The sequence below is a fragment of the Myodes glareolus genome, chromosome 6, assembly GCF_982192425.1.
Source record: "Myodes glareolus chromosome 6, mMyoGla1.1, whole genome shotgun sequence".
Lineage (NCBI taxonomy): Eukaryota > Metazoa > Chordata > Mammalia > Rodentia > Cricetidae > Myodes > Myodes glareolus.
The window spans coordinates 113152219-113165200 of record NC_142031.1 but is presented as its reverse complement, the minus strand read 5'-3'; the positions used below and the strand labels follow the sequence as shown (position 1 = coordinate 113165200).

At 50.9% G+C, this 12982-nt stretch overlaps 1 protein-coding gene across 3 annotated transcripts in view; it reads left to right on the top strand.

Moving 5' to 3' along the window:
• Kcnh2 (potassium voltage-gated channel subfamily H member 2) overlaps positions 1-5762 on the top strand; it is a 31958-nt gene extending 26196 nt beyond the window's left edge. For all 3 annotated transcript variants that reach the window (XM_048440269.3, XM_085691153.2, XM_048440271.3), the window contains 8 exons: positions 180-379; positions 751-1003; positions 2037-2230; positions 2543-2642; positions 3147-3425; positions 3516-3702; positions 3925-4102; positions 5227-5762. In XM_048440269.3, the coding sequence (XP_048296226.3) occupies positions 180-379; positions 751-1003; positions 2037-2230; positions 2543-2642; positions 3147-3425; positions 3516-3702; positions 3925-4102; positions 5227-5376 (1541 nt within the window). In that variant the 3' untranslated portion in view covers positions 5377-5762. The remainder of the gene's footprint in view (positions 1-179; positions 380-750; positions 1004-2036; positions 2231-2542; positions 2643-3146; positions 3426-3515; positions 3703-3924; positions 4103-5226) is intronic.
• Positions 5763-12982: the final 7220 nt, after the last annotated feature.

The window sequence follows — 12982 nt, the reverse complement described above, 5'->3', positions numbered from 1 at the left end:
TACCAAGGCAGGAAATGCTGAAGGTTGGCGTGTGTTTGAGCATGTGTATGTCCACTCTCAGACTGAGACGTGACCGGACCGCGAGTGTCGTTGACCTGGTGCGGGGCCTGAGCAGAGGGTCCCCGTGGGCGGGCGGGGTCCCTGCGGATGCTGACGGCCCCACTCACCCACGCCCTCAGCCCTCATGTATGCCAGCATCTTCGGCAACGTGTCCGCCATCATCCAGCGGCTGTACTCGGGCACGGCCCGCTACCACACACAGATGCTCCGGGTGCGGGAGTTTATCCGCTTCCATCAGATTCCTAACCCACTACGCCAGCGCCTCGAGGAGTACTTCCAGCACGCCTGGTCCTACACCAACGGCATCGATATGAATGCGGTGAGGCACCAATGGGTGCGAGGGCACCCTCGTGATGCATCCAGCATGCCTCAGATGGTTGTAATTAGTACCGAGGAACCTTAGAATTACATGGGCTGATCGGTGGAACTCCTTCACCTGGAGTTCCTCTACTGGAAGAAGCCAGGTCTTTCACATACCCCACTACAGCTGGAGGTGGGGAATCACTTGCTGCACTTCCACATAAGAACTTGGTCAGGCTGGGAACCTAGGTACTCAGGGGTTCTGGGCTCCAAGGGCTCTCAGAGGATGGAATTGGGAGGAGCTGGTTTCCCTGAGCCAGAAGTGTGAGGCAGTGGACTGGTGTTTGGGCTGAGTGCCAAGAGAGTATCCTGAACCACCTCCGTTTTTAGGTGCTGAAGGGCTTTCCTGAGTGCCTGCAGGCTGACATCTGCTTACACCTCAACCGTTCCCTGCTGCAGCACTGCAAACCTTTCCGAGGGGCCACTAAAGGCTGCCTGCGGGCCCTGGCCATGAAGTTCAAGACCACACATGCACCACCAGGGGACACATTGGTCCACGCTGGGGATCTGCTTACTGCCCTCTACTTCATCTCCAGGGGCTCCATCGAGATCCTGCGGGGTGATGTCGTGGTGGCCATCTTGGGTATGGGGTGGGGATGCCCACTGAGAGACCTGAACCCAATGAATACACTGGGGGTGTGGGATTGCTGGCAGGATTCTTGGGTTCTTTTTATCTCATCTGAGGGTGGGCCTTCAAGGGGGGCAACAGAGAGGAGCCTTGCAGGACCTGGGGCAGTTGGACTGAGAGACTACCTAACCTCCCCTGAACTTGAGGGAGCATTAGTCTCTACCCACAGACAGGCACCTTCTGTTTCCTTGAAGCTGAGTATCATCTGGCAGGGGAGTGGGAGGTACCCAGGTGGAGACTGTGCATCAGTTTCACTAAGGACACAATTCCCTCAAGTTTCATGTAGCATAGCATGCCCAGAGGGAGTCTTGTTTCTTTCCTGTTCCCCACCTATGTCCACTGGGGGTGTGGCCTGCACTTGGACACTGGAGATTTCTTGTCCTCCCATGCTCTCTCTGTGGTCCTGCAAGCATCAGACTCTTGGCCATGTCACTGTAGGGCATTTTAGATTTTTATTTCACAGTTCAACCCAAACATGTATACCTTCCCCGCTAAATCAAGTGTTGCTACACATATGTGTACAGTTTGGTCCGCCGTGCTGGCTGTGCTAAGCTAAGCTGTCCTTCCTTCAGTAAAACAATACTGGTTTTGATTAATTACTGTGTTGTCATTTATAGTTTGAAGACCATTGTTTTTAGGGCACTGCAGTTGGTTAGGAGGGCATCTGAGGGGAGAAGTAGGGTTATCCCAAGGAAGGCATGGCTATAGGCAGAGCTGGAGCATTCTGGGTGGTTTCTTCTGGTTGAATGGTTGCTGAGAGACTCCAAATCCCTGGTCTCTTCTGCTGGCACCTCTGGCTACTGGCGCTACCCCCATATGTTAAGAGCCTTGGGAATATGGACTGGCTCATGTTTCCTTGACTCTGTAACTAGGAACTGGATGATTGGAGATGCTCCTGTCCAGGGTGGAAATGACCCAAAGGAGAGTGCCTGCTACTCTCCATGCTGGTGATGTAGGCTGAAGTCTTTGTCTTCTCCATGGCCTCCAGGGAAGAATGACATCTTCGGAGAACCTCTGAACCTGTATGCACGTCCTGGAAAGTCCAATGGGGACGTGAGGGCCCTGACCTACTGTGACCTGCACAAAATCCATCGTGATGACCTGCTGGAGGTGCTGGACATGTACCCTGAGTTCTCAGACCACTTTTGGTCTAGCTTGGAGATCACCTTCAACCTTCGAGATGTGAGTGGGCCATCCTGAGCTGGCTTCCTTCTCAAGAGAGCTGCTTCTTGTTAGGAGGCTGCCCCTTCACTGCGTGATTTTGAACATGCAGCTCCCCTCCTGTTTCTCGGCCTGTCAAGGGGCATCACAATCAAATCAGACACTGAAAGTCCCAACTTCAGCTTGTTCAAGGATATGAACAGAGGGGGAAAGATTCTTCCCTTCAATCCCAAAGACCCAACCCTACTTCTCCATGTTAATGAAGGGGTGTAGCTGGCCCTGGTCAGTCAGGTGGGGAGCAGCAAAGGACCCTGACTCTGTTCTTGGTTGCAGACCAACATGATTCCAGGCTCCCCAGGCAGCGCGGAACTAGAGAGCGGCTTTAACAGGCAACGCAAGCGCAAGCTGTCATTCCGCAGGCGCACAGACAAGGGTGAGGTGGACAAGGGGCGGGCAGAGGAGAGTGGGGGCAGGGTCAGGCTGTGCAGGCTCCACCCCTTGTCCAGCAGACTGTGTGCAGTCCTCCAGCGCACTCCCCCTCTGTCCCTCCCTTCCGTTGTCCAAATGCTGCCATCTTTTCATGCCATGTTTGAACGATCATCTTCTTTGGAAAGACCTACCTTCTAGGACAAAGGCTGGGCTTTTGGTCTTCATTAGGTCTGAGTGTTGCCTGGAAGGCCTTGAGGAGGGAGGAGATGGGAGGGGGCACACGAACAAAGGAACACGAGGGGCAGGCTGGCTACAGAGACCCAGAAATCCGGAAGCAGCAGTGTCCTGCTGGTGCTATGAGCCAGGGCATGGGAGGGGCGGTCTCAGGCAGGTGAGAGCGGGGCAGGTAAAACTGGAGATTGCTGGGCTCCTTTCCAGGCTAACTTGGCTTCCCTCACCCCTTCCCCGTTTTCCCCTCTCGCTGAGGTTTGTTCTCTGTTTCCCACAGATACAGAGCAGCCAGGGGAGGTGTCAGCCTTGGGGCAAGGCCCTACCCGAGTCGGGACAGGGCCAAGTTGCCGGGGACAGTCGGGAGGGCCATGGGGGGAGAGCCCATCTAGCGGCCCCTCCAGCCCAGAGAGCAGTGAGGATGAGGACCCAGGTCGCAGCTCCAGCCCCCTGCGCCTGGTGCCCTTCTCCAGTCCCAGGCCCCCCGGAGATCCCCCAGGTGGAGAGCCTTTGACAGAGGACGGGGAGAAAAGCAGTGACACCTGTAACCCCCTGTCAGGTAGGGCCTGGGCTGGGGGAGGAGTGGGTGTGGGAGCTGAGCTGGACCTTGTCTTTCTTCCTGGATCTCATACCTCCTTTTCGGCTCCAGGTGCCTTCTCTGGGGTGTCCAATATTTTCAGCTTTTGGGGTGACAGTCGAGGGCGCCAGTACCAGGAGCTGCCTCGATGCCCTGCCCCAGCCCCTAGCCTCCTCAACATCCCCTTGTCTAGTCCTGGTCGGCGTTCCCGGGGCGACGTGGAGAGCCGGCTGGATGCACTCCAGAGGCAACTGAACAGGTAAAAGGGGGGCGCCCAGGGAAGTGGGCGCAGGCAGGGTAGGCTGCACTGTGGGAGAACTCGGGTCTTCTCTGGGTTTCTGGTAGTGTTTTGGGGATGCTCTGTCTAGACCTGTTTGTTCCAGGCAGCTGGAGCCTCTCCTTCCTCAGCTGGGTGAACAGGGAGCCAGAGTTGACTAGCAGTCTTCACTCGCCTGAGTGCTCTTCTTCCTTCTTGTCCCAGGCTGGAAACCCGGTTAAGTGCAGACATGGCCACTGTCCTACAGCTGCTACAGAGGCAAATGACACTGGTCCCTCCTGCCTACAGTGCTGTGACCACCCCTGGGCCTGGCCCCACATCCACATCCCCTTTGTTGCCTGTCGGTCCCATCCCCACTCTCACCCTGGACTCGCTTTCTCAGGTACACTCTGGAGCCCGCTCCCAGCCCCCAGCCTCACCCTTTCTGCCCTAGCACCACCCCAACAATCACTTTGTTACCTCCCTACCCCCTTCTACCTGTTCCCCGCTTTCCTCATACCCCTGTGCCCAGAAGCAATGCTCGAGTGGACTGGGGCCCTAGGGACCTGCCAGCAGAGTAGCCTAAGGGCCAGATGTAAACAAGGCCTGGGACTTGGGTCTGGATGCCGCTGCTGGTGTGCCTCAGGGTAGCATCCTGGTCCCTGCTGAGGCTATATGCCCCCAGCCTTGCTGCCTCCCGTCTGGGCTCATACTCTAGCAGTTGTGCAGCACTATCTTGAAGGCTGCTAGCATTTCTAGGGTGCAAAAGTCAAGACTCTGAGATACGACCTCCTTGTTCTATATTCTCTTTCCTTTGAGTAGCCTCCCGAGGTACAGTCGAAGCTGGGTCTCTTATGCCAGCTCCAGCTCTGGAGGCTACTTGAGGGGGGCTCCTGTGGTTCCCAAAGGTGTCCTGGGTTCTGCTCCCCACCCCCTAGCACTGCCCCCCTCCCATATGCTGTTTGCTCCTGTTTGCAGACACCAGGGCCCACGTCAGCAAATGTGCCAGTCTCCCTTCACAGCCTCCCCCGCAGGGATCTCACCAGTAGACACGTCAGCACCCACAAAGCCCCCCTGCCTGCCCTAGCAGTCTCCCTGGCCTCAGACACCTGGCCGCTGGCCCACTGCTGTTTCTAGGGCTCCAGGGTTCTTTGAAAAATGCAAGAAGGCACCTTGCCTCTCTTTGTCCCAGCTCCTATTCCAAAGGAGGAACTTCTTATTCCATTTGGAATTTGTCTTCCTCTCACTGCCCTGTCACATTCCCTAGGGAAGGGGAGGGGAGGCCTTGGACCCTTCCCTGGGTCCAGAGCAAGGTCCTTTGTCAGGGGTGACTCTACAGTGGTTCTCAGCTCTTTCATTTGACTCCTGTCCCAAAGGTGCACTTCTTTACTTTCAGCTGTAGCCTTCTTGTCCCCTCAGGTTCCTGCTCTGCGCACCTAACCTTCCTCTTTGACTTCAGCCTCCTGTCTTTGATTTCTCCAGTCCTTTTCTCCTCCCCCACAGTTTCTCCTGCTATGTTCTTTGTAGGTTTCCCAGTTCATGGCGTTTGAGGAGCTTCCTGCAGGAGCCCCAGAGCTCCCCCAAGATGGCCCCACTCGACGCCTCTCCCTGCCCGGCCAGCTGGGGGCCCTCACTTCCCAGCCCCTGCACAGACATGGCTCAGACCCAGGCAGTTAGTGATGCTGCCCATTGTGGACACATGGCTCACCCAGGGTTCAGGGCATTGCCTGACCTCTCGGAGACCTTGGTTTGGAGGGGAGAACAGTGCAGGAGCAGCTTCTCCCCTGCCCTTGGGACCAGCGTCTCCTCCTGCAATACCCTGGGCCCCACTGGGAGGGCCAGGGGAAGAGCTGGGCAATGGACTGGGGGTCTGTGGTCCCCCCACTGCCCTGGGGGCATTAGCTGGTCTAACTGCCCGGAGGCACCCGGCCCTGGGCCTTAGGCACCTCAAGGACTTTTCTGCTATTTACTGCTCTTATTGTTAAAGATAATAATTAAGGATCATATGAATAATTAATGAAGATGCTGATGACTATGAATAATAAATAATTATCCTGAGGAGACTCCAGTGTGCTGGTTTGTTTCAACCATCACTTGCTGTTTGTAGCTCATGTTTATGATCTGAATGTACTTGAGCTCCCGGGAGTACAGGAGATTCTGTGCAGGGATCCGCAGGGCTGACCAGACATCCCCCTCACCATGTGTGTGTGCACATGCACAAGTGCATACATGTACATGAAAGCTGGAGAGTACTCCCTGAGGTCAGACAATATAGCCCTGGGTTTGGGACCGCAAAGCCATGTGGACTACTCCGTGGTTAATAGGACACTTCTACCCTGAGTCCAACCATGCACCACCATGTTGGTTTGCTTTATGGCACACTGGCTTCCCGAGTCAGCCTCACATTGATAAAGCCTTACACTTGCCTCTCTCAAACAGCTCTCACCTGGTATTGAGGTTTATTTTGGGGTTAAGCCCATTAAACCTCTCAGGATCCAGAGAGATTCTCTACGGCAGGCGAAAACTGGCTAATTGGATCTGAGGGCAAACGGAATAAATCAACTCATGTGCACTACCGCTACATGTTCTTTATTCGTTTGCAAGAAGAAGCGGCGAGGAAAAGGAGAAAAAGAAGCATAAGGGGTGATTTCCATAAGGTTTTTTTGTTTTTACAGACATAGTTGGAAAATTCCATAGGCAAAGACAATGATAATATGCATATCAAAATCACAAAAAGGGCAGGTAGGACCTGACAAAGCAGCTCTCTGGAACAGGTGGCACCACCTAGGAAAGAACCAGCCAAGGGGAAGTACCTGGCATTCCAAACCATTATCTGAATCCTGAATCCTGAGCTCACCTATTCCCCTCACCCAGTCTCTTTTGTGATAACCAGCTTTGGGGACACCCAGATTTGTTTGTTAGCAAGGGTGGGGCACACTATCTTCCTGCCTGTCTTCTTTAGAAATTTCTGTGTGGTCTGTTAGCAGGTAATTTTGTGGGATTGACTGTAAATTTGACTGCTAGAACAGAGAGTGAATGTTACCACTCTAAGGCCTCATGGTGTGCAGGAATGGAAAGGTCATTCCGTTGCCATGCAGGAGAAGTTACACTGCTGAAGTGTTTTGGAAATGAATCCCATTTTGAAGGGAAGAACCATGGCCTCACAAGGTTCCCACAGATATTACAGCGACTTTTCCGAAATACAAATGTTCCCACAGCTCTGTAAAACGGATTATTCCATGTGGATGTGTGTGTATACACTTCCCGTGGCTTAGTCTATTGGTCTGCCAGCTGCACATTTACTGTGTAGTCTTGTGGCTCCAACAACCTGGGGTTCTCTTTGGTCTGAGTCCAGTCTCCCGACCCTCAATTGACTTTATATTAACACTATATAATTGGGGCCCATATGGGTCTAGCTTTGGTTTGGATATACTGGCTTGCCCACTGTGACCAGCACATACCTATATCTGATTCTGGGTGGATCTTACCCTGATTGATTATCTTTGTCCCTTGTGACTGTTGGTCACAGAGGAATTGCCAAAGAAGGTGGAGGTTGCAAGGTGGCTCATTGTGTTGGGAGTAGGTCAAAGCAGATTTGAGGACAGTGAAGGTCCCCCTGTGCTCATGTGCGCTTGTTGTGCACGTGTGTTGCTGGCAGTGGTGGGCTCTTGCTGGTCAGGCTGGCTCATAGGTGACAGTACTGCCAAAGGCTTCCAGAGCCCAGATGCGTTCTTAAGATTCCTCACTTCTGACCCTTTGAGGCAGATATGCTAATTCTGAAGACAAACTTGGCTTTTCTTCCTGCCCAGGCATTGTGGGTATTAGTGTCGGAGCAGCCTGGAGACTCTCCCTGCACCCAGATAGGGGAAAAGGGAGACTTAGGATTTCAAGGTTGAGAGGGGTGACAGGTAGGCTAGGTCAAAGCGAAACTGTGGGCATCACGTTGGCACACCTGTGCATGTCCAGACACTTATTGGGGTGGACACACTTCTGACTGTAGATAAGGATTCCATATAGGCCTTCCTGGAGGGTTGGTACATGAGTTCAGGAGGGGGGGTCTTACTGTGGGAAGCCTGAAGTGGGTGTCAGTGGAATGCTGCTGTATTTATGGAATATGCAGGTAAACTAGTGCCTTTCCAAGAGCAAGTAGCAGGACAGCGAGGATGGGGATTACAGATTCACACGAAGCCCCATGTCCTTCGCACACTGGACCTCCTGTCAGTCATGCTGGGGACTGATGGACCCCAGAGAAGTGGTAGGAAGAGCTTTTGGTCTGCCTCAGGGCTTTGTGACAGGTTGGTGCTGGTTATTTCTTTGGGGGCAGCATCTGAGCACAAGAGTCACCTGTCTGCCACCAGGTGAGGACACTGTGCGTGCTATAGGACCTGGTGTGAACTCGAGTGCTTGTGTGAAGTCACATGGTGTGTGTGTACACAAGTGTCTGTGCTTAGGAGGGAACTGCGAGAGGGAACTGTAGCCCTTGCGAATATGCCAGGGGCCAACTGTTTTGTCTGATGGCCAGCCTGGGCCAGGTGCCTTCCAGGGGCTGAAGACTGGGTGGAGGGCAACAGTAAGAGTGGCTCCATTTATTAGTTGGTTCCTCTCTGCCACATTACACCTTTGCTTATATCTGCTTATCTATCATCCATCTATCTATTAAAATTCTCACAATTTTATAGTATACACATATATAACATACATATTATACAAGTATATATACATATACACACACACATATATAATACTTTGGGCAAAGTCTCTTCCATTATCCTCTCTTATTCCCCTCCCACACCTACCAAGTGCCCCTTCTACTTACATGTTTTTGTTTTGGAGATGTGTGTCTCACTACATAATTAGGGTTGCTTACATGGGTATCTATGTTATTTACTTGAGCAAGCATAATTTATGGGTGGCTACATCTCTGAAAAATACGATTACCCTTTCCTGGATGAATACTAATTGTCTGTTGTTCCTCAGGGAGGGGTGGGTCTTAGAAGCCCCTCCCCCATCTGTGATGGCATGTTGATAGTCACAGTCTTGAACAGATCTAGTGCAGATGTCGATGCTGTTGGGAGTTCATGGGCAACAGCTGTGCCCAGAAGCCAGCACTTCCCAGCACTCATCTCTACTCTCTGGCTCTTGCATTCTTTTCTACTTCCTTTCTTCAATGTTCTGAGCCTTGGGATAACATAGCTGCTACATTTGGAACTGGGTCCTCAACACTTTGACCACTTATGAGTCTCTCCACTAATCCTTGTCTGCTGTAAACAAACTGGTCGAGGCTGAGAGTAGCACTAATCTATGGTATAAACATAAATACTTAGAAAACACTTTGAGCCTATTTAAGAGATCAACACTACTAGAGGCCTAGAACCTACCCAGCCTTGGTTTTCTGGCCTGAATTCTTCCTGGGAAGTAGGTTTAAAGTAAAAATAAAATAAAATAAAATTAAAAAAAAAAAGTAGTTGAGTCAGGCGGTGGTAGTGCACACCTTTAATCCCAGCACTTGGGAGGTAGAGGCAGGCAGATCTCCTGGTTCAAAAGCAGCCTGGTCTAGAAAGTAAGTTCCAGGACAACCAGGGCTACACGGAAAATCCCCCTCTTGAAAAAAAAAGTAGTTAGTTACTCCCATAACATTTCTGCCAAGTATTTTCTTCAGTAGCAGGCTTAGCTGGTTTGTTGCTATTGTATCTTGTAGGGGTCACAGTTAGGGAAGACTTGATGTCTTCTCCCACGTAGCCTGCACAGCATTTTTCAGCATGACAAAAGTGTCCAGATCAGTTTTAACTTGATCTCTCTGTTTAAGTTCTGTGGTGTCTTTGGCACCACATCATTTAGTTTTGGGGGTCAGCCAAGAGAAATGGCAATAGCCTGTATAATTTTGGAATCTTTTGGGTCCTCCCTGGCCAAAAACTCATAAGAATGTATCCCATTCTTATGGGCTTTATTTAAAAACTCATGACTTCCAGAGTTTCCATGGAGAAATGGCTTAGTGGTTAAGAGCATGGACTGCTCTTCCAGAGGATGGGAGTTCAATTTCCAGCACCCACATCAGGCTGCTCACAAACATCTGTAACTCGAACTCCAGGGTATGGGATGACCTCTTCTGACTTCTGTGGGCACCAGATGTGCATATGGTATACAGACATACATGCAGGCACTTGAACACAGATAAAAGAAATGTTAAAGAAAAATAAAGTATGGCTTCTGGGAAGAGCTTTGTCTACCTATGTAGGATACCTCCCTCTGATCTTTTTTTTAAAAGTATGTGTATTTTTACGTGTGTGTGTGTGTGTGTGTGTGTGTGTGTGTGTGTGTGTGTGTATGCATCATGGTGCATGTATAGAGATCAGAGAGTAACTTGTGGGAGTTAGTTCTCTCCTACCAGAGAGACCCCAGAGGCTCACTTTAGGTGAGCACGCCTGGCTACAATTCCATATGGCTTTCTAAAAATAAAAAAACCCTCAAAATATAGGTTTATGTTTTATGTGTCTACTTGAGCATATGCCAGTGGATCCCACAGAACTGTAGTTAACAGGTGGTTGTGAGCTGCCCGACATGGGTGCTGGGAACCAAACTGTGGTCTTCTAGAGGAGCAGAAAGCACTCCTACCCGTGGGCCTATCCTGCCAACCTCTGCGTTGCTTTTCCAAGCACCCTTATCTCAGTCAGTGCCCCCTGCCATGGCCTTGCCTCCCTCATCTCTCTATCCCTGCATAGTGCATGGGTTCTACATTTCACCTGCCTTAAGATCTTCCCCCCACCCCTTTCAGGAGCCCATTGCCAGCTTCTTGACCTCTACAAGCACCCCAAGTTAAACATACAAATTAAAAGAGAAAGTACTCGTAGAGTTTGCCTTTTTGGGTCTGGGTTCCCTCATTCAGTATAATACTTTCCAGTTCCATTCATTTTCCTGAAAATTAAAGATTTCATTTTCCTTAGAGCCGAACAGTTTCCTTGTGCATATGTCATATTTTCATTATCCGTCAGCTGATGGGTGGCTAGGGTGAATCCACTTCTTAGCTATCATGAGCACAGCAGCAATGAACATGAATGAGCAAGTGTCTCTGTGGTACGACCTGGCGTCCTTTGGGTCTGTACCTAGGAGGAGTATAACCAGGTCATGTTGTAGTTTTAGCTTTTTGAGAAACCTCCACACTTGTTTCCATAGTGGCTGCGGCAGTTTACCCTCCCAGGTGCTCTTCTCCCCGCCCCCCCCCGCCCCCGCCCCCACTGGAACTCACTATGTAGATTAGTCCTTGGGATAATTCTCCTGTATGCTGTGAACATATATTCCTCTCATTGGTTAATAATAAAGGTGATTTTGCATATAGCAAGGCAGTATAAAGCTAGGCAGGGAAGGCAAACTGAAAACAGAGAGAAGAAAGGCAGGTTTGAGAGACAGAGAGGAAGAAGGGCAGGATCAAGGGAACAGCCGCCCAGGGAGGCAAGATGCTAGCTAGAATACTCGTAAAGTCAGGAAGTCAATTGGCAAAATGTGGTTTAATTTAAGTTGTAAGAACTAATTAATGATAAACCTGAACTGTAGGCCAAACATTTTGTAATTAATATAAGCTGTTGTGTGATTATTTGGGACTGAGCAGCTGGGACAAAAGAAAAGCTCCGCCACCGCTTACAGATTAGATTGCCTACCTCTGCCTCCTGATGTTGGGACTGAATGCTGTGCCACCGTGTCTGGCTCAGGTGCTTTGCTCTGTCGAAGCACCTTCTGGAATCTTCTGGGAAGTGAGCATCCTCAGTTGGATGACTTGGTGACCAGCTGGTTGGTGGTCACACTGTTAGTAGCAGGCAGGTGTGTCTGATTCCCGTGTCCTCCTCACTTCTTATGCCTGCATGGGTCGACGTTCAACTCTCCCCTGGTTGGATCTGGACCCTGGTCTTCCATTCAGTTCTGGGTCAGTTCTGGGGAGCTGAGGAACCCCGAGAGTTGTGACCCTTCCTTTCTGGCATGGCTAGGGGATGATCTTCCAGAGTTCAGTGTTCTCCCAAGAGGGTGGGACCTGCAGGACACTGTGATGACCAAAGAAAAGGAGCAACATGGCTGCCAAGGCCTAGAGCAATCCTGGAGCTTGGAGCTGAAGCATTGGCTTTGGGAAGTGAAGAGGCAGGGGCGCTGCTGGCCCCACTTCTAGCTCTGCATTTAAAACTCAGAAGCTGAGTAAGACCCTGGTGATGTGTCTGAGTCTCCTGACTCCGCAGCGCCCACTATTCAGGTGCAAGCTCCCATCTGCACCTGTTCTTATCTGGCCCCCTGGCCCTCCACAGCCAAGCAGGGGCAGCTCTCCTCTTTCATGAACAAATGTCTACAAGTGACATTCATGAGTGCTTCCTCTGTGGCTGCTTTATTCCAGCTGCTGTGAACCAAAGCCTGGGACCAAGGAAGCTTCCAGAGCATCCACAGCACTTGAGAATGGACTGCCTTATGGCCTTAGTCACAAGCCTGTGACTTAACCCTTAGGCACACTGCTGTCCTCATGACATGGATGCCAACTGGAAGAGCTCAATACATTTCTGAAATTCCTAGGAACTTGTCTTGGGCTACTTTGCCTGGAGTACCCTGTGACAACTTCCTACTGATCCCCAGGTCTCAGGAAGTACTTGGTGCCCCTGTGGAGCCACCGCGGTGCTGATGCAGAACCTGCCGCTGCTCTGAATTGCCATACTTAACAGAGTGCATTGCTCCACGTCTCTGTGTTCCAGTACCAAGCACACTGAGTCCCATAGAGCAGGCGGATGGGAACTTACCAAGTGAACAATCTGGAATTTTGTATCAATGAAGCAGGAAAAAAAATTGGCATCCAAAGGGCCTTATGCACTTGTCTCTGGGGTCAGACAGAACTCCCAGAGCTGGTGGTTGGGTTTCCTTCTGGGTCCAGGCTTGGAATGCAAGGCTGAGGACAAGGTTCTGAGGTTTTCTTTACGTATGTCTCTTTTGCTGATGATTGGATATGGGATTTGGTACCCCAGGAATGGTCATTGAGGACCCTGATTTAGTCAGCTCCCATGCTGTTGAAGCAGGTCAGTGCATAGAAATTGGTCATTACTCTAAGTTACAGTTCAAGACCTTGTTTGGTGCCCTCTGGGACTGGAATTCTCAGATGAGCATCTTGACAAACAGCTGAACAACTTCAGTGGCTTTGAATAAGCTCCTTATCTTTTATGTGATGGCTCCAACTTCAGGGGCTGATCACTTGCCTGTCCATGTTTCATGAACAGATGTCCCGTATTATTCTCAAGTTTTGATGAGACACGGGCCATCTCCT